This window comes from Esox lucius, chromosome 18 (assembly GCF_011004845.1).
Source record: "Esox lucius isolate fEsoLuc1 chromosome 18, fEsoLuc1.pri, whole genome shotgun sequence".
Taxonomy (NCBI): domain Eukaryota; kingdom Metazoa; phylum Chordata; class Actinopteri; order Esociformes; family Esocidae; genus Esox; species Esox lucius.
Genome location: NC_047586.1, coordinates 3,068,923 through 3,091,672, shown reverse-complemented (window position 1 = coordinate 3,091,672; position 22,750 = coordinate 3,068,923). Strand labels below are relative to the sequence as shown.

General features: G+C 38.9%; 1 protein-coding gene across 1 annotated transcript; it reads left to right on the top strand.

The window, feature by feature from the left end:
• The first annotated feature begins 687 nt into the window (after nucleotides 1-687).
• LOC109614630 lies at nucleotides 688-22,241 on the top strand. The gene is given in 12 exon segments (XM_034287957.1): nucleotides 688-1,357; nucleotides 1,733-2,452; nucleotides 4,063-4,767; nucleotides 6,378-7,082; nucleotides 8,618-9,322; nucleotides 9,872-10,552; nucleotides 13,646-13,726; nucleotides 14,483-14,563; nucleotides 15,388-15,462; nucleotides 19,966-20,049; nucleotides 21,327-21,407; nucleotides 21,522-22,241. Coding segments are annotated over 12 exon segments (4,719 nt in total). The 3' UTR covers nucleotides 21,653-22,241.
• The last annotated feature ends 509 nt before the right edge of the window (nucleotides 22,242-22,750 follow it).

Sequence of the window (22,750 nt, the reverse complement as noted above, 5' to 3'; positions counted from 1 at the left end):
AACTAATCCTTACCCAAATAGCCTATATGTAAAATTATTATTTTATTGAAATGAATTTGTTTGTGCCTTGCGCCTTTTTGTATGTGGTTGCAGATTCTCCTTTTTGCTGGTTGTTGGAAGCCAATAAAAGGAATGTTTATGCATTATTGATCTGCGCCTTGGGTCCTGCATACCAGACGTGACAATGACCGTGTTAAATACAACATCTTAGTCATTGTTTCATGTCGAATCCAATGTGCTGGAGTACAGAGCCAAAACCTCAAATCTTGAATCATTATCCAAACACTTATGGACTATATTGTAGTACAACAAATCATTACTGCAATTCTGCAATGAAAATATAGTTCAGTGGAACATTATTACTGGTGTTAGGTGTTCCACTATCTGTCTTCTACTGTTTTTTCAATGATTGTATGAAGAAAAAAACAAAGTTTGAATTTGAAGAAGATTACAAGCTGTAAAGTAATTGTTGACAAACAAGAACAGAGTGCAGATAAATATTTGTTTGTTCTATAAAACTTTGTTATGAATAGCATGCATAGACATAACCTCAAATACATAATCAAAGACTGATTCCCACAGTAGTGAACATCATTATGTCATTTCAATTGTAACAATCAAAAGGTATTCCCTCTCTCTTTCTCACTGTCAGCTGACTCCCTCCATCTCTCAGATCTGAGGATTGTCATGTTGGGGTCCAGATGGGCTGGGAAGAGTTCATCAGGAAACACCATCCTGGGCAGAAAGGAGTTTGACCTGAGGACATCTGCTCAGTGTGTGAAGAGACAGGGAGAAGTAGCAGGGAGGCAGGTCACTGTGGTCGACACTCCAGGATGGTGGGAGAATTACCCTATAGAGAAGACTCCTGAGCTGATTAAACAGGAGATCATGCTCAGTGTGTCTCTGTGTCCCCCAGGACCCCACACTCTCCTCCTGGTCATACGAGTGGATAGATCATTCACTGAGGAACACAGAAGATCAATAGAGGAACACCTGGGTCTTCTCAGTGAGCTGGTCTGGAGTCACACTATAGTGTTGTTCACCTGGGGGGACTCTCTGGGAGACACAACCATTGAACAGCACATTGAGAGTGAAGGGAAGGACCTCCAGTGGCTTGTTGAGAAATGTGGAAACAGGTATCATGTTCTCAACAATAAGAACAGGGGTGATGGAACTCAGGTCACAGAGCTGCTGGAGAAGATCGAGGAGATGTTGGCAAGAAACAGAGGAGGACATTATGAGATAAACAGAGAGATACTGGAGAAGATAGAAGAGAGAAGGATGACAGAGAAAGAAAGAGGGAAACAGAGACTGATGAAGGTGAAGGAACAGAGACAGAGCCTCAGATCACTAATGGGTGAGTTTACTATTGTCTCTGTGGGTTATTCATATTAATGCTATGTCATCTATACAGTAAAATACATTGTTGAGTAGCTTTGAAAAGTATAAATATAATGTTCATGACAAGCAGTAAAATACACAATTTCTACAAATTATTATCCAAGTTAATACAAAAAGAAAAAACATGCATGTCAACATGTCTACCTTTCAGTGTGTATGTCCCAGAAGAAACACAAGATTTTTGAGAAAAAAATTAAAAACAAACAATAAATTACTGTCAACATGTTTCTAGATAACTTAGTATGGATACTAATGAAACCAATTTTTACTGACTGAAATTGTGACACCTCAGTTCTATAGCTGGGAAAATAAAATGGTTGATCTCCCTCTCTCTCCTCTCTGTCATGTGACTCCCTCCATATCTAAGATCGGAGGATTATCCTGTTGGGGTCCAGAATATCTGGGAAGAGTTCATCAGGAAACACCATCCTGGGCAGAGAGGAGTTTGACCTGAGGACATCTGCTCAGTGTGTGAAGAGACAGGGAGAAGTAGCAGGGAGGCAGGTCACTGTGGTCGACACTCCAGGATGGTGGAGGAATTACCCAATAGAGATGACTTCTGAGCTGATTAAACAGGAGATCATGCTCAGTGTGTCTCTGTGTCCTCCAGGACCCCACACTCTCCTCCTGGTCATATGGGTGGATAGATCATTCACTGAGAAACACAGAAGATCAATAGAGGAACACCTGGGTCTTCTCAGTGAACTGGTCTGGAATCACACTATAGTGTTTTTCACCAGAGGGGACTTTCTGGGAGACACAAGCATTGAAGAACACATTGAGTGTGAAGGGAAGAACCTCCAGTGGCTTGTTGAGAAATGTGGAAACAGGTATCATGTTCTCAACAATATGAACAGGGGTGATGGAACTCAGGTCACAGAACTGCTGGAGAAGATAGAGGAGATGGTGGCAGGAAACAGAGGAGGACATTATGAGATGAACAGAGAGATACTGGAGAAGGTAGAAGAGAAAAGGACGAAAGAGAAAGAAAGAGTGAAACAGAGACTGATGAAGGTGAAAGAACAGAGACAGACTCTCAGATCACTAATGGGTGAGTTTACTATTGTCTCTATACAGAAAAATGGTTTATTGTATAGCTTTAAAAAGTATTGTCTGTTCATGACAATCAATAAAATACATAATTCCTATCTTGTGTCAGTCAACACAAATCTACAAACGAACATTCAGTACCACACATCTTCCCCTACCTTTTGCTATATTAAGACAATAAACTTTTATATTTCAAATGTCCAGCTGTCTCAGATCAGTCAATCAAACTATACAATACATTCTGATCAGGCCTCACACTCGTCCCGAATTATTAAAAGTAAGTGAAAGTAAGTGTTCTTAAAATATCCCAATTCTGTGATGCTCTATAACTAACGAAAGTACTAGCCACAACCCAAAAAACGAACACGTGCTGGGTGGGAAAATGATAGGCTACTAGCTGTGCAGGCACTCTGAATAGCAGATTAACCAGTCAGAAACGTTGAAGATGCGGTGTAGAGAGTACTGCGACAGAATACTGTGGAGTAAGGAGAGGACATTGTGATAGACACTAAGGATGATTTGGTGCCAAAAAATATTAATCTTAATTTCTTTGGGAATATTTAGGGTTCCAGAGAAATGTCACAAACGAATGTACGCCTAATATTAAAAACCCTCAAGACGGTGATGAGAACAATATGAGGAGTCATGAAAAACATATTTCAACACATGGGAAACTTTTTTAGGTAAAGTGGGAGACTACATTATGATTATAATGAACTATTAGACACATGAGAAAAACATTTTAACGGAATTCATGCGTACAGAAAATATAATTACATACAGATATCATATAATCAAAAATGAAATGTAATAAAAGATTAATTTTTGTGAGAAACATAAAGGCAAAATGAGTTCAAATAAAAATAAATCTGGTCAAATGAATTAGGTCTACTCTTTTTGGCAGAACGCTCTGACATCCTATGGAAATTCCCATAATGCTCCCTGTGAACAACATCCTATGGAAATTCCCATAATGCTCCCTGTGAACGACATCCTATGGAAATTCCCATAATGCTCCCTGTGAACGTTGTACTCCCTGTGGTTGAATGAGAATTAACTGAACAATGAGAATGAAGTGTAATGTTGATGACACAGTTGATCGATATTGATCACATGCAGTGCGACAAAATCTGTTTTACCACTAAACTTAGAATTGCAATCTTATTCATTATATTCCTTTTTTGTTAGGAGAGAAACAAAATATGAAACATATAATCTGTCTGAATAAGACATTTCGCTCATTATTTCATAGATCCATGAAGATGATCCAGCTTCCTATATAATTCATCAAAGATATCACAGTAATTAATTATTTGTGAAACAAAATAAAAACGATATCCTTGACCAGAGGCACTGATCGGATCACAATATTCGGGGCTTAGCACCCACTCAAATAATGACAAACATGCATGTCAACATGTCTTCCTTTTAGTGTGTTTTATTTAAGAGAACAAAATTAAAAAACAAACAATAAAAAACTTTAAAAATGTATACATTAACGTGGTATGGATAATATTGAACACTGATTATTACTGACTGAAATTGTGACCCCTCAGTTCTACAGCTGGGAAAATGAAATGGGTGATCTCTCTCCTCTTCTCTCTCTATCAGGTGACTCCTTCCATCTCTCAGATCTGAGGATTGTCCTTCTGGGATACAGACAATCTGGGAAGAGTTCATCAGGAAACACCATCCTGGGCAGAGAGGAGTTTGAACTGAGGACATCTGCTCTGTGTGTGAAGAGACAGGGAGAAGTAGCAGGGAGGCAGGTCACTGTGGTCGACACTCCAGGATGGTGGGAGAGTTACCCAATAGAGATGACTCCTGAGCTGATTAAACAGGAGATCATGCTCAGTGTGTCTCTGTGTCTCCCAGGACCCCACATTCTCCTCCTGGTCATACAGGTGGATGTTTCATTCACTGAGAAACACAGAAGATCAGTAGAGGAACACCTGGGTCTTCTCAGAGAGCTGGTCTGGAGTCACACTATAGTGTTGTTCACCAGGGGGGACTGTCTGGGAGATACAAGCATTGAACAGCACATTGAGAGTGAAGGGAAGGACCTCCAGTGGCTTGTTGAGAAATGTGGAAACAGGTATCATGTTCTCAACAATATGAACAGGGGTGATGGAACTCAGGTCACAGATCTGCTGGAGAGGATAGAGGAGATGGTGGCAGGAAACAGAGGAGGACATTATGAAATGAACAGAGAGATACTGGAGAAGGTACAAGAGAGAAGGAAGAAAGAGAAAGAAAGAGTGAAACAGAGACTGATGAAGGTGAAGGAACAGAGACAGACTCTCAGATCACTAATGGGTGAGTTTACTATTGTCTCTATACAGAAAAATGGTTTATTGTATAGCTTTAAAAAGTATTGTCTGTTCATGACAATCAATAAAATACATAATTCCTATCTTGTGTCAGTCAACACAAATCTACAAACGAACATTCAGTACCACACATCTTCCCCTACCTTTTGCTATATTAAGACAATAAACTTTTATATTTCAAATGTCCAGCTGTCTCAGATCAGTCAATCAAACTATACAATACATTCTGATCAGGCCTCACACTCGTCCCGAATTATTAAAAGTAAGTGAAAGTAAGTGTTCTTAAAATATCCCAATTCTGTGATGCTCTATAACTAACGAAAGTACTAGCCACAACCCAAAAAACGAACACGTGCTGGGTGGGAAAATGATAGGCTACTAGCTGTGCAGGCACTCTGAATAGCAGATTAACCAGTCAGAAACGTTGAAGATGCGGTGTAGAGAGTACTGCGACAGAATACTGTGGAGTAAGGAGAGGACATTGTGATAGACACTAAGGATGATTTGGTGCCAAAAAATATTAATCTTAATTTCTTTGGGAATATTTAGGGTTCCAGAGAAATGTCACAAACGAATGTACGCCTAATATTAAAAACCCTCAAGACGGTGATGAGAACAATATGAGGAGTCATGAAAAACATATTTCAACACATGGGAAACTTTTTTAGGTAAAGTGGGAGACTACATTATGATTATAATGAACTATTAGACACATGAGAAAAACATTTTAACGGAATTCATGCGTACAGAAAATATAATTACATACAGATATCATATAATCAAAAATGAAATGTAATAAAAGATTAATTTTTGTGAGAAACATAAAGGCAAAATGAGTTCAAATAAAAATAAATCTGGTCAAATGAATTAGGTCTACTCTTTTTGGCAGAACGCTCTGACATCCTATGGAAATTCCCATAATGCTCCCTGTGAACAACATCCTATGGAAATTCCCATAATGCTCCCTGTGAACGACATCCTATGGAAATTCCCATAATGCTCCCTGTGAACGTTGTACTCCCTGTGGTTGAATGAGAATTAACTGAACAATGAGAATGAAGTGTAATGTTGATGACACAGTTGATCGATATTGATCACATGCAGTGCGACAAAATCTGTTTTACCACTAAACTTAGAATTGCAATCTTATTCATTATATTCCTTTTTTGTTAGGAGAGAAACAAAATATGAAACATATAATCTGTCTGAATAAGACATTTCGCTCATTATTTCATAGATCCATGAAGATGATCCAGCTTCCTATATAATTCATCAAAGATATCACAGTAATTAATTATTTGTGAAACAAAATAAAAACGATATCCTTGACCAGAGGCACTGATCGGATCACAATATTCGGGGCTTAGCACCCACTCAAATAATGACAAACATGCATGTCAACATGTCTTCCTTTTAGTGTGTTTTATTTAAGAGAACAAAATTAAAAAACAAACAATAAAAAACTTTAAAAATGTATACATTAACGTGGTATGGATAATATTGAACACTGATTATTACTGACTGAAATTGTGACCCCTCAGTTCTACAGCTGGGAAAATGAAATGGGTGATCTCTCTCCTCTTCTCTCTCTATCAGGTGACTCCTTCCATCTCTCAGATCTGAGGATTGTCCTTCTGGGATACAGACAATCTGGGAAGAGTTCATCAGGAAACACCATCCTGGGCAGAGAGGAGTTTGAACTGAGGACATCTGCTCTGTGTGTGAAGAGACAGGGAGAAGTAGCAGGGAGGCAGGTCACTGTGGTCGACACTCCAGGATGGTGGGAGAGTTACCCAATAGAGATGACTCCTGAGCTGATTAAACAGGAGATCATGCTCAGTGTGTCTCTGTGTCTCCCAGGACCCCACATTCTCCTCCTGGTCATACAGGTGGATGTTTCATTCACTGAGAAACACAGAAGATCAGTAGAGGAACACCTGGGTCTTCTCAGAGAGCTGGTCTGGAGTCACACTATAGTGTTGTTCACCAGGGGGGACTGTCTGGGAGATACAAGCATTGAACAGCACATTGAGAGTGAAGGGAAGGACCTCCAGTGGCTTGTTGAGAAATGTGGAAACAGGTATCATGTTCTCAACAATATGAACAGGGGTGATGGAACTCAGGTCACAGATCTGCTGGAGAGGATAGAGGAGATGGTGGCAGGAAACAGAGGAGGACATTATGAAATGAACAGAGAGATACTGGAGAAGGTACAAGAGAGAAGGAAGAAAGAGAAAGAAAGAGTGAAACAGAGACTGATGAAGGTGAAGGAACAGAGACAGACTCTCAGATCACTAATGGGTGAGTTTACTATTGTCTCTATACAGTAAAATAGTTTATTGTGTAGCTTTAAAAAGTATTGTCTGTTCATGACAATCAATAAAATACATAATTCCTACATTGTGTCGGTCAACACAAATCTATAAACGAACATTCAGTACCACACATCTTCCCCTACCTTTTGCTATATTAAGACAATAAACTTTTATATTTCAAATGTCCAGCTGTCTCAGATCGGTCAATCAAACTATACAATACATTCTGATCAGGCCTCACACTCGTCCCAAATTATTAAAAGTAAGTGAAAGTAAGTGTTCTTAAAATATCCCAATTCCGTGATGCTCTATAACTAACGAAAGTACTAGCCACAACCCAATAAACTAACACGTGCTGGGCGGGGAAATTATAGGCTACTAGCTGTGCAGGCACTCTGAACAGCAAATGAACCAGTCAGAAACTTTGAAGATGCGGTGTAGAGAGTACTGTGACAGAATACTGTGGAGTAAGGAGAGGACATTGTGATAGACACTAAGGATCATTTGGTGACAAAAAATAATTAATCTTAATTTCTTTGGGAATATTTAGGGTTCCAGAGAAATGTCACAAACGAATGTACGCCTAATATTAAAAACCCTCAAGACGGTGATGAGAACAATACGAGGAGTCATGAAAAACATATTTCAACACATGGGAAACTTTTTTAGGTAAAGTGGGAGACTACATTATGATTATAATGAACTATTAGACACATGAGAAAAACATTTTAACGGAATTCATGCGTACAGAAAATATAATTACATACAGTTATCATATAATCAAAAATAAAATGTAATAAAAGATTAATTTTTGTGAGAAACATAAAGGCAAAATAAGTTCAAATAAAAATAAATCTGATCAAAAGAATTAGGTGTACTCTTTTTGGCAGAACGCTCTGACATCCTATGGAAATTCCCATAATGCTCCCTGCAAATGTTGTACTCCCTGTGGTTGAATGAGAATTAACTGAACAATGAGAATGAAGTGTAATGTTGATGACACAGTTGATTTATATTAATCACATGCAGCGGGACAAAATGTGTTTACCACTAAACTTAGAATTGCAATCTTATTCATTAAATTCCTTTTTTGTTAGGAGAGAAACAAAATATGAAACATATAATCTGTCTGAATAAGACATTTCGCTCATTATTTCATAGATCCATGAAGATGATCCCGCTTCCTATGTAATTCATCAAAGGTATCACAGTAATTAATTATTAGTGAAACAAAATAAAAACGATATCCTTGACCAGAGGCGCTGCTCGGATCACAATTTTCGGGGCTTAGCACCCACTCAAATAATGACAAACATGCATGTCAACATGTCTTCCTTTTAGTGTGTTTTATTTAAGAGAACAAAATTAAAAAACAAAAAATAAATAACTTTGAAAAATGTATACATTAACGTGGTATGGATAATAATGAACACTGATTATTACTGACTGAAATTGTGACCCCTCAGTTCTACAGCTGGGAAAATGAAATGGGTGATCTCTCTCCTCTTCTCTCTCTATCAGGTGACTCCTTCCATCTCTCAGATCTGAGGATTGTCCTTCTGGGATACAGACGATCTGGGAAGAGTTCATCAGGAAACACCATCCTGGGGAGAGAGGAGTTTGACCTGAGGACATCTGCTCAGTGTGTGAAGAGACATGGAGAAGTAGCAGGGAGGCAGGTCACTGTGGTCGACACTCCAGGATGGTGGGAATATGATTCTCTAAAGGAGACTCCTGAGCTGGTTAAACAGGAGATCATGCTCAGTGTGTCTCTGTGTCCCCCAGGACCCCACACTCTCCTCCTGGTCTTACGGGTGGATGTATCATTCACTGAGGAACACAGAAGATCAGTAGAAGAACACCTGGGTCTTCTCAGTGAGTTGGTCTGGAGTCACACTATAGTGTTGTTCACCAGGGGGGACTCTTTGGGAGACACAAGCACTGAAGAACACATTGAGAGTGAAGGGAAGGACCTCCAGTGTCTTGTTGAAAAATGTGGAAACAGGTATCATGTTCTCAACAATAAGAACAGGGGTGATGGAACTCAGGTCACAGATCTGCTGGAGAAGATAGAGGAGATGGTGTCAGGAAACAGAGGAGGACATTATGAGATGAACAGAGAGATCCTGGAGAAGATAGAAGTGATGAAGAGAAAGAAAGTAGAACGAGCTGATGAGAGAACAAAGACTACAAGTAATCTGAGAGAAATACAACAAACATTTATTGGTGAGTTAAATTCTTATCTTTATAAATATGTTGAACAGTATGACAGGAAAAGTTGCTATCATATTACTGTGTTGAGTGCTTTGTATTAACCTCTTTGTTTCACACCTTAACTGATACGTTTTCTAGTAAAGATACAGTATTTAGACAAATCATTTTGTAGTTGTAAATCTGGTGCAATTGTTACTAGCTTCAAGATGTGTATTGACCATCCATCTATTATCTTTAAAACAGCATAAATAAATTGTTGCTTTGACATGGATGCACAACTACAGCTTATGTATGGAATAAAGTTATTTATATTACCATCTCTGCACATAAACTTTGTATTAATGGTCTTTACTGTTTTGAAAATAGTAATAAAGTTTGTTTCTGATTGTTTTGAAGTTGGCAATGCATTTTAAGTGCAATTAACCTTTTTTCTCATTGTTTTGAAGTTGGCAATGCATTTTAAGTGCAATGAAAGCATTACAATTTATTTTCAAAATGTCCCTCCTTATCAAAGAATTATGAAACTTCAATAAGGAAATTCTTCCTCTTTTTCTCTCTCAGATAAGTCCCTTAAACTCTTACCTCTGAGGATTGTCCTGTTGGGGTCCAGATGGGCTGGGAAAAGTTCATCAGGAAACACCATCCTGGGCAGAGAGGAGTTTATCATGAGGACATCTGCTCAGTGTGTGAAGAGACAGGGAGAAGTAGCAGGGAGGCAGGTCACTGTGGTCGACACTCCAGGATGGTGGGAGAATTACCCTATAGAGATGACTCCTGAGCTGATTAAACAGGAGATCATGCTCAGTGTGTCTCTGTGTTCCCCAGGACCCCACATTCTCCTCCTGGTCTTACAGGTGGATACATCATTCACTGAGAGACACAGAAGATCAATAGAGGAACACCTGGGTCTTCTCAGTGAGCTGGTCTGGAGTCACACTATAGTGTTGTTCACCAGGGGGGACTGTCTGGGAGACACAACTATTGAGCAACACATTGAAGGTGAAGGGAAGGACCTCCAGTGGCTTGTTGAGAAATGTGGAAACAGGTATCATGTTCTCAACAATAAGAACAGGGTTGATGGAACTCAGGTCACAGAGCTGCTGGAGAAGATCGAGGAGATGGTGGCAGGAAACAGTGGAGATTACTTTGTTATTTACCCTAAAATGGGCAAAGAAAAAATAAACTTTGGTCCTGAGGAGCCCCCCACTCCATTAGAGGACACAGACCATCATCTTGCCAGTAGTGAGTATGGTGTTCTGAGTTTTCAAAATGTTAATAAAATTAGCTTTAATATTACATTGGTATATTACATTTTATGACTGACATTTTCACAAGCGAGTAAAAATAGGAATGGAATAGGAATGGCTAAAAACAGACAATCCATTTGTAAGGAATCGGCCATGGCGTCTCCACTGCCATCTGCGCCACCTCCGCAAATCACAGGGCTACCCCTCCGCCCATACCCGAGACATGAAGACATGTCCCCCAGAGGGTACTGCACATCCTCCCCGGACGCGAACATATCCACCACGCTCAAGGACCTGCATAGTGTGAACAAGGGCCTGATAGTTAAATATTAAATATAGTCAATAGACACTCTGCAGAGAATTTACAGGCACACCTTTGTGACTCACACAATAGTGTTACCAAGCACCTGTAGTAAAATGTTTAGTTTGACAAACTATCCCTTAAAAGGACATTTGCAATACACTAAGCAGGACTTACAATATAAGGTCCCATTGTTTTACAGTGAACTATGTAAATGTATCTCCATCTGATCTGTTGATGTTTTATTCTACAGTGAGTGGAGACCACAGACCTGAGACTGGATATGAAGATGAACAGATGTCTGAGTGTGGAACCCTAGTTGAAATTGAAATAAAAGGTATTGTTGAGTACAACTACAAAAAAAGGTGCTACCTGGAACCTATATATATATACAGTTAAGTCCGTAACATATTTGTACACTGACGCAATTTTCATAATTTTGGCAATTGTAGTGCAGACTTTCAGCTTTAATTGAAGGGGTTGAACAAAAATGTTCTATGAAACGTTTAGGAATTGCAACAATTTTCATACACAGTCCCTTTATTTCAGGGGCTCAAATGTAATTGGACGAATTAACACAATCATAAATAAAATGTAAATTTTTAATACTTTGTCGAGAATCCTTTGCAGGCATGGATATCACCAAACGCTGGGTTTCCTCCTTTGTGATTATTTGCCAGGCCTTTACTGCAGATGTATTCAGTTGTTACTTCATGGGTCTTTCTGCCTTAAGTTTTGTCTTCAGCAAGTGAAACACATGCTCGATCGGGTTGAAATCAGGTGATAGACTCCCCCATTGCAGAATATTCCACTTCTTTGCTTTAAAAAACTCCTGGGTTGCTTGTGCAGTATGTCTTGGGTCATTGTTAATCTGTAAAGTGAAGCACCGTCCAATCAACTTTGCTGAATCTGAGAAGACAATATATCCCTATACACATCAGAATTCATCCTGCTGCTTCCGTCTTCTGTTACATCGTTAATAAACACTACTGACCCAGTGCCATTGGAAGCCATGCATGCCCATGCCATCACACTGTCTCCACCGTGTTTTACAGATGATGTGGTACGCTTCGGATAATGAGCCATTCCAAGCCCTCTCCATCCTTTTTTCTTCCCATCATTTTGGTACAGGTTGATTTTAGTTTCATCTGTCCAAAGAATACTGTTCAAGAACTGTGCTGGACTTTTTAGATGTTTTTTTAGTCTAATCTGGCCTATCTATTTATGAGGCTTATGAATGGTTTGCATCTTGTGGTGAACCCTCTGTATTTGCTCTTGTGAAGTCTTCTCTTTCTGGTAGACTTGGATAATGATATGCCTACCTCCTGAAGAGTGTTCTTCACTTGGCTGGATGTTGTGAAGGGGTTTTTCTTTACCATGGAAAGGATCCTATGATCATCCACCACTGTTGTCTTCCGTGGACGTCCAGGCCTTTTTGTGTTGCAGAGCTCACTGGTGCATTACCTTTTTTCTCAGAATGTACCAAACTGTTGATTTGGCCACTCCTAATGTTCCTGATATCTCTCTGATGGATGTTTTATTTTTTGCAGTCTAAGGATGGCCTGTTTCACTTGCATTGAGAGCTCCTTTGAGCTCATATTGTGGGTTCACAGCAACTGCTTCCCAATGCGAATGTCACACTTGGAATCAACACCAGACCTGCTTAATTTATGAAGAAATTATGAAGGAATAGCTCACACCTCTCCATGAAACTGTTTTTGAGTCAATTGTCCAATTATGTTAGTCCCTTGAAAAAGAGGGCTACATATTAAAGAGCTGTAATTCCTAAACCCTTCCTCCAATTTGGATGTAATTACCCCCAAATTAAAGCGAGAGACTGCACTTGAAGCCCATATTCATTATTTAACTGCAACTTGAATACATTTAGGTAAAGAGACAAAATAACAAAACTTATGGCAGTCCAATTTCCAGACCTAACTGTATAACAGTGTTCTTCCTTTATGCAAACACTGTACTATGAAACAATCTGACCCCCTTACCTTTTACACATGTTGTTATGTTAGATCCGTATTGTTGATTGGATCAATCTACAAACAATTCAAAATAATGACAAAGAAAGAAAAATCATATGTATTCAGACCCTTTGCTCTGACATTTGAAAATGTACTCTCATACATCCTGTTTCTGTTGATCATCCTTGATGTTTTTACAACTGGATAAGAGTGGAATAAATCCAATTTAATTTAATTCAAGGGGAATTACAATGATTATCTACAATTTCCATTAGTACATCAATCACTTAAAATAATTGTTGGACAGCCTCTTTATGCACACAACTCTCTCATTCAGGGGTAGTGAGTTATCTGGTTTTATTGCTCTCCCCTGAGTAGAACTTTGTCTAAAACAATTGTTTGCTTGAAAAACGAATGTTCTGTCACAGCAGAAACAAAACATTTGTGAATCCCAATCAATTGTGGTACATGCCATATACATTTAGAGATCAATGTCTGCCATCGGTTTTAAAGTTGACCTTTTCTAACATCTCCATAAACGGCTCATGTGCTTACTGAACAAGCCAATGGGCTGTCTGTTGGAGGAGAGTTAAAAGCAGAAGACATGTTTCAGTTGCACCTTGTGTTTAGTTGACTAAAATTGGATTGGAGGAGTTAAGGGCAGGACTGAAGAAAGAACAGGACGATGGGAAACAGAAACCTTCTGATCCAAACATCTGTGATTTGAGTACCAATGAAACCCATGTAAAAAGCATAATGACTTTAAGATGTGTTATGGTTACCATGGAGTAATGTACTAACAACTTTCTAATAGGGATGGGTTTGGATGAGCTGTGGAAGAAACCATCACTGCCAATAAAGGGAGCTAGGAGCATAGAACTTCCTCCTCCAAGCAGTGAGTATAGATCTCCGACATACCAGAATCTGAAGGTGCTTGGATATACAGTGGGGAGAACAAGTATTTGATACCCTGCCAATTTTGCAGTTTTTCCCACTTACAAAGCATGTAGAAGTCTATCATTTTTATCATACTAATTTCAGTAATCTTTCGTGCTAGCAAACAATTATTTAACTGCATACTGATAAAACAGCTGGTGATATTTGGTGACTTAAAACTGCCATTATGCAAACTATTTGCTGTAGCCACCACCCACAGCCTCTGTTATTCTACAGTGATGTCATCGGTAGCTAGCAAATGCTAAGTGGTTGTTCCGGGTTGTTAACAGCTGTTGCGTTGAAGCTTGAAAATATTGATACCACTGTGAACAAAACTGACCATTAAGCATACAGTAGGAAGTGTTGAAAATGTTATTTGAATAACGATATTAAAAATATTATTTCCGGGAATACAACATTGATTGGTTCTTTGAGATAAACAATCCCACTAGTCTTTGTTTGAAATGTTTTGGAGTAGGTTGTCTGCTTGCAATGCAGCTTTTGTTGCACAGATTCAATTCATGAATTTGGACAATGCTAATAATGCCAATTCCTGGCTGGGACAGAAGTGAATAATGGCTTGTTGTGAAAAAGGACCACATATACTAAGCCACATCTACAATATAATTTCCCATTGTGTTACAGTGAACTATGTAAATATGTCACCCCTCCAGAGAGGTTTCTTCATGATCTGACATGTTGTTTTATTCTACAGTGAGTGGAGACAGCAGACCTGAGACTGCCTATGATGAACAGATGTCTGAAGGTGGAACCAGAGTTAAAAATATAATAAAAGGTATTGTTGAGTTTTAACTAGATAAAAGGTGCTACCTGGAACCTAATAAGGTTATTTTGCTATGCATATATAAAAGTGGTCTTCTGTTATGCAAAAAGTGCATTCACCAAAGAATCTGACTCCTTTACCTTTTACACTTTTTGTTAAAGCCATATTGTAAAATAGATGATTCTACATACACAATCAAATAATGACAAAGCAAAAGATAAATGACACTTGAAAATGAGCTCAGGTACATCCTGTTTCTGTTAGTGATCATCCTTGAGGTCTTTCTACAACTTGGTAGGTCCACCTGTGAGGAATTCAATTGAATCTCACAAAAGAGGAATTACAATAAATATCTACAACTGGTCTAAGTTTATTAACCGTTTTAAAATAATTGTTGGACAGTATGCACACAAGTCTCTCATTCAGGGATAGTGAGTTATCTGATTTTATTGCTCTCCCCTGACTAGAACTTTGTGATATTACAATTTTCAATGTGAAAAAACAAAGGTTATTTCACAGGCACAGCTACAACACAACATAGATGGTTCATGGGCATACTGAAAAAGCCAACAAGCCGTCTTTGGACGAGAGTTATAAGCTGAAGACATGTTTCAGTTTCACCTTGTGTTTAGATAACTTAAATTGGATTGGAGGAGTTAAGGGCAGGACTGAAGAAAGAACAGGTCTACGGGAATCAGAAGCTTTCTGTATCCAAACGTCTGTGATTTGAGTGCCAATGAAACCCATGTAAAAAGCATAATGACTTCAATGCAAAGTGTCAACATTACAATGTGTTATGGTTACCATGTAGTAATGTACTAACAACTTTCTAATAGGGATGGATGAGCTGTGGAAGAGACCATCACTGCCAATAAAGGGAGCTAGGAGCATAGAACTTCCTCCTCCAAGCAGTGAGTATAGAACTCTGACATACCAGAATCTGAGGCTGGGTTGCACTAACATGTTTTAAATTAATTTTAGAATAAGAGCTAATCTATGTTTTTTAATCTAAGTTCAAAATTAATCAGAGTTGTGTTGCACTATTTAGTTTTAAACCTGGATCAGTAAATCTATGATAAACGGTATTAACCTATGATTAGTAACATACAGATTAGCCCACTGGACAGGCCACAAAGTTGCTTTACCATGAAACGATAAACAAAGTAGCTAACTAGCATTGCTGCAGTTATCTTTCCCGTATCTCTCCACACATTCACTACATTTGTAATGAGTCCTAAACCCACAAACTGTCAGCTAGACCCTATTCCAAGAACATTACTTACTTAAGGTGCCAGTTCTTGTGCTAGGTCAGCCAATGTTGAGCATAATTCCACACAGACACTAATTCCACACAGACTGATATATTTCGAGTGTTTATTTCTTTTAATTTTGATGATTATAACTGACAACTAATGAAAACCCCAAATTCAGTATCTCAGAAAATTTGAATATTGTGAATAGGTTCAATATTGAAGACACCTGGTGCCACACTTTAATCAGCTAATTAACTAAAAACACCTGCAAAGGCCTTTAAATGGTCTCTCAGTCTAGTTCTGTAGGCTACACAATCATGGGGAAGACTGCTGACTTGACAGCTGTCCAAAAGATGACCATTGACACCTTGCACAAGGTGGGCAAGACACAAAAGGTAATTGCTAAAGAGGCTGGCTGTTCAGAGTTCTGTGGCCAAGCACATTAATAGAGAGGCGAAGGGAAGGAAAAGATGTGGTAGAATAAAGTGCACAATTGATGTTTATTTATTGATTTATCAGTGTAATCGCAAAGAAGAGCATTGCAGTAATTTAATCTAGAAATAACAAACGCATGGATTTGTTTTTCTGCATCAGTTTTTGTAAAAAAGTTTCTGATTTTTGCAAGGAAAATAAAGAACTCTTGAGATATATTTGATATGTCAAAGGAAAGGTCAAGGTCATGGGTAATGCCGACTTTTTTTTACAGTTTTTTGGGATACGACCATACAGCTGTCAAGGTTCACAGTGAGATCTGCCAACAAAACACTTGTTTCTTGGGTCCTAAAATGAGCATTTCTGTTTTTCTTGAGTTTAAAAGCAAGAAGTTCTCTGTCATACGCTTCGTAATATCTGAAACGTAGCTAAATTTGGGGATTTAGCTACGTTTTTGGGATACTGTTGTTGGGAAGGTTCGGCATTGGCATATATTTGTTTATTACCTCCATCCACCATTTGGAAGCATCCAGGGCCACCAGGAGCTGAAGCATTGGAGGGACAGCTGCATTCCTATCACTCCCATGCTGAATGCCTGGTCCATTCCTATCACTCCCATGCTGAATGCCTGGTCCATTCCTATCACTCCCATGCTGAATGCCTGGTCCATTCCTATCACTCCCATGCTGAATGCCTGGTCCATTCCTATCACTCCCATTCTGAATGCCTGGTCCATTCCTATCACTCCCATTCTGAATGACTGGTCCAACCTTTGGGTTTAAATGAGTAACCTAGTCCTTGGAGAAGCTGTATCTTTTAGAAAAATATTTTAGAAAACATCATAAAACTCAAAAGCGTTTTACCTTTCTCTTATTTTTCAATGAGGAACTGTTGTAAATTTGCTCTCTCCCCCACAAATATGCTGCCATCTTTGTCAAGTTTAGCCACCTAAAGTGGCAGTTTAGAATTAATCTGTTATCTAAGTTAAAATAACAAAAAAAAATTTTGTTAAAGTTAATCTAGGTTTAAAGTAAAAAATAAACTTAGATTAGAGGAAGGATAACATTTAACTAGGATCAATTTGAATCTAGGTTTTACGTTTGGTGCAACAAGATTTATACACAAACCTTGATTTAACCACATTTAAAAGTTAATCTACAGCTCCGGAAAAAATTAAGAGACCACTGCACCTTTTTCTTTCCTTTCCAAATTGGTCGAAAAGAAAGGTTTTAAGAAGGGTTAAAATTAAGAGACCACTGCAAATTGAACGCTTCTGTTCCTCACTAAAAACTTTCCTTTTCAACTTTTTTGGAAAGAAAAGAAAAAGGTGCAGTGCTCTATAAAAAATGTCTGGAGCTGTATGTTGGTGCAACCCACCCTAAAGGTGCTTGGATATATGCAGTCAAGCAAACCACTTCTCTGTATTTCTACATGATCTGATCTGTTGTTTTATTTAACGGCCATTGCAAGATGCATGTTTTTTTCTAAATCATCCCATTTTTTGTTTTCTTATGTGTTTAGGGTCATTGTCACGCTGCATGACCCAACCTCTTTCATACTTCAGATAAGAGACAGTTACCCTGATATTCTCCTGTTGAATTTCACCATACAAGTTTGAATTTCATTGTTCCTTAAATGATTACAAGCCATCCAGGCCCGGAGGCAGCAAAGCAGCCCCAACCATGTTGCTCCCTCCACATCCATGTTTTTTGGCATACCTGAGATGAGCAGCAGTATCTTATTGACTGACTGACTAAGTGAGTGCCTGACTGACTTATTGACTCCCCATTATTAAATAGGGTAGTGGTTAAAGACGTGGTCAAAGACATGGTCTACAGAACAACAGATCCCACGTTCGACTCCCGTTACAGTCAAAACATATTATGCCTTAGGATCTGTTCAGGACAGACAAAAACCTTGCTGGCTACAACCTTCAGTTTCTATGTTAGAGGAAGCCTAAAATAAAACAGTACTGGTGGATATTAGTATTTGTTCAGGAGAAACAAACACTACGCTGTCTACGAAAAGATCAGTTATCGTCAGCTATATTGATAGATACTGTGTTAACGTCATTCACAAATGGCAAATTAGCGGTTAAAACAGCCAGTGGTGAAAGCCATACAGTTCATAGATGCTATTTGTGGTGGAGGTAAACGTAATAAGAAACATTAGTCATTTTAACAAAATGCTTAATGGTGTCTAGCGAAATATTACTGGCTAATAAGCTTTTATAAAGGCCACTGGCAAAAGTCATACTGTTCATAGATGCTATTTGTGGTGGAGTTAAACATAATAAGAAACGTTACTCGGTTCAACACAATGCTTAATGGGGTCTAGCAAAATATTCAAACTCAGCGTGATGTTAATGCATGACATAATGATCTAATGTTGAAATGAAAGTCCTGGCAGATGTGCAGCTTCGTGGCATAGTGGTTAAAGACCCAGCTTCTTATGTAGGACCCCTGGGTTTGAATCCAGGGAGGGCAACAACAATAATCACTTTTTATTGGCTTGCCTGGTGTCTTGTTTTGGGAGAGTAGTGGCATCTTTTGTTCAAATCTATCAATCAAATGTATTTTATAAAGTCCTTTTTAGATCAACAGTTGTCAGAAAGTGCTTTTGCTGAGACCATTCCTGAAACACCAAAGAGCAACAAGAGTTAATGCACAGTAAGTTGGGAAAACTCCCTAGTAGGGTTGAAGATTTTGAAGAAACAGAGAGAGGAACCTGACTCTGAGGGGTGACCAGTGCTCTTCTTGCTGTGCCGGGTGAAGGAAGATCTACTTGAAAAACATCAATGTTTTTGCATGATCAGAAGATTAACATGTCAATAAATGCAAGCAGCCTGTGACCAGAGTCCTTAAACAGAACAGAAAGTCCCATGCATAACCAGGTGGAGAAGGACAGGGACATTAAGGGACAATCAGGATGGGTCTGGGCAGTGGCCTCAGGAATAAACAGGCAGCAACCCGATCTGCAACACAACCAGGAGGACTTTGGACAGGAACAGATACCAGTCATTTGGGCCTGTGTCACAACCTCGGCTCATAAGTCATGACAAAGAGAAAGTCCACATGTACAAATTTATTAACTAAATAAACCAATTGATAATCCAGTGAGATGTGATAGTCAGCATATCAGTAATGTAGCGAGTGGATGATGGGAATGACTGGGTGAATGCATATGTTGAAAGGGGAAGAACAAAACAAAAACAAAACCTAAAAACCACTCAATATTGTTTCAAGAAGGGAGGTTCCCTAATGACTGAGAAGGTAAGCCTAATAAGCCCCAGCCACAGGTGTTCCCAATATCACCAACAATCCTCTCAGCTCCGCCCACCAGCCTGAGAGGATTGGTGGGCAGTTAAGCAGACAGAGCTAGAGGGCGAGAGGGCCGTCACCCCTGGTAGTCCTCAGGTGTGATGCTGTGTTTTCCCTGAAATACATCGTTTCAGGGAAAATTTCAGTAGGGCCCCTGGTTGACCTGTTTCTGGAGTTATACCTGATTTTGGATTGCCCTACTGGAAAATAAACTCTTCAAATATGTCAAATTCTGACTCTGGTCTATGCAGTTTTACATTAGGACAAACTATCCAATTAAATTTTTTTTGTAATATACAAAGCCACACCTACAATATAATTTCCCATTGTCTTACAGTGAACAATGTTAATGTGTCTCCCTCCAGAAAGGTTTCTTCATGATCTGAACTGTTGTTGTTTTATTTTACAGTGAGTGAAGACACCATACCAGAGTCTGGATATGATGAGGAACCGATATCTGAGTGCGGAACCCTAGTTGAAAGTAAAATGAAAGGTATTGTTGAGTACACCTAGAAAAAAGCCACCTGAAATCTAATAATGTTATTTTGCTACAGTGAGGGAAAAAATTATTTGATCCCCTGCTGATTTTGTACGTTTGCCCACAGACAAAGAAATTATCACTCTATAATTTTAATGGTAGGTTTATTTGAACAGTGAGAGACAGAATAACAGCAAAAATATTGCATGTCAACGCATGTCAAGAATGGTCAAGTGGGCACGTGAGCATCAGAACTGGACCATGGAGCAATGGAAGAAGGTGGCCTTTTACATCATGTGGATGGCTGGGTGCATGTGTGTTGTTTACCTGGAGAACACATGGTACCAGGATGCACTATGGGAAGGAGGCAAGCCGGCTGAAGCAGTGTGATGCTTTGGGAAATGTTCTGCTGGGAAACCTTGGGTCCTGCCATTCATGTGGATGTTACTTCAACACGTACCACCTACCTGAGCATTGTTGCAGACCATGTGCACCCTTTCATGGCAATGGTATTCCCTGATGCCAATGGCCTCTTTCACAAATAAAAAATGGTTCAGGAATGGTTTGAGGAACACAACAACCAGTTCAAGGTGTTGACTTGGCCTCCAATTCCCCAGTTCTCAATCTAATCGAGCATCTGTGGGATGTGCTGGACAAACAAGTCCGATCCATGGAAGCCCCACCTTACTGTATTTAAAAGATCTGCTGCTAACGTCTTGATGCCAGATACCACAGCACACCTTCAGAGGTCTAGTGGAGTCCATGCCTCGACAGGTCAGGGCTGTTTTGGCAGCAAAACGGGACCTACACAATATTAGCCAGGTGGTCATAATGTTATGGCTGATTGGTGTATAATAGTGTTCCTCTGCTAGGCAAACAAAAATTCAGACCTCCTTTTCCATATTTTGTAATGTTACAGCCTGAATGGAAAATTTATTTTTCTCATCAATCTACACACAATACCCCATAACGACAAAGCAAAAATATTTAAATTTTGCAAATTTATAAGAAAATATAAATATTACAAATGTATTCAGACCTTTTCCTATGACACTTGAAAATTTGAGTTTAAAGCAGAAGACACTTTTCAGTTGCACCTAGTGTTTAGTTGACTAAAATTGGAGGAGTTAAGGACAGGACTGAAGAAAGAACTGAACTAAGAGAATCAAAAACTTTTCTTATCCAAACATCTGTGATTTGAGTATCAATGAAATCAATGTGAAAAGCATAATAACAGGTATGTTATGGTTAACATGGAGTAATGCACTAACATGACATATCAATTCTATTAGGGATGAGTTTGGAGGAGATGTGGAAGAAACCATCACTGCCAATAAAGGGAGCTAGGAGCATAGAACATCCTCCTCCAAGTTGTGAGTATAAAACTCTGACTGACCTACCAAAATCTAAAGGTCATTAGATTAAGTCATGTCAACAACGTATCAAAGTTTCTCCAAGATCTGATCTCTTGCTGTTTTATTCTACAGTGAGCAGCAGATCTGAGTCTGGATTTAACTCTGAACAAAGGTCTGAGGGTGCATCAGTAGCAGAATCTCTGCAAAACCCAAAGAAAAGGATGTTAGACTTCATCTCTGAGGATCCAAAAGTTCTTCAGTAATAGACTGATATCATGTTGTGGTTCTTCAGTTGTAGACTGGTATCATGTCTTTGGGTGAAATTTCTTTATACAAAGGTTAATTATTCTGTCCTGAAATGTCTTTATACAAAGGTTACATCTATGTTCTTATGTCCAGTCCTTAGTGTAACAATGTTTGAATAGAATAATACTTTTTTGGATGATTATTTATTTTTTCTTTGGACAACTTTCATTCAAGGGATTATTTGAGTGTAAGATCAAGCTGATCAACAACAATATTTTCCACAGACTTTTTTGTTCATATTTACCAAGGGTGCCAATAATTCTGGAGGGCACTGTACAATGTAATTCCACGATCTAGGAACACACAACCAACAAAAAACACAGGATATTATACACACTGTGGTGACGTGTGTCCAGCCAGTGAGTCCATGGATTTACATCTGTGTCCTGATGATACAGGTTGAAAGTACAAATAATAACAAAATAGCAATAGCACATATGTATTTAAAAGCTTAGGACAAGGGCCATGGATGAATTAAAAATAAATAAATGTTGTGTTCAGAATGTATTAATGAATACACAACACAAGGTTCTGCTGCTGGGGGCCGTCATCTTGAACATCTTCCATTTTCTAATAATTGCGCCAACAGTTGTTGCCTTCTCACCAAGCTGCTTGCCTATTGTCCTGTAGCCCATCCCAGCCTTGTGCAGGTCTACAATTTTATCCCTGATGTCCTTACACAGCTCTCTGGTCTTGGCCATTGTGGAGCGGTTCAAGTCTGTTTGATTGAGTGTGTGGACAGGTGTCTTTTATACAGGTAACGAGTTCAAACAGGTGCAGTTAATACAGGTAATGAGTGGAGAACAGGAGGGCTGATCAAATACTTATGTCATGCAATAAAATGCTAATTAATTATTTAAAAATCATACAATGTGATTTTCTGGATTTTTGTTTAAGATTCCGTCTCTCACAGTTGAAGTGTACCTATGACAGACCTTTACATGCTTTTTAGGTAGGAACACCTGCAAAATCGTCAGTGTATCAAATAGTTGTTCTCCCCACTGTAATTCTATAAGAGAATGTCAGGCCACTCAACAACTAAATCTGATGTGTGT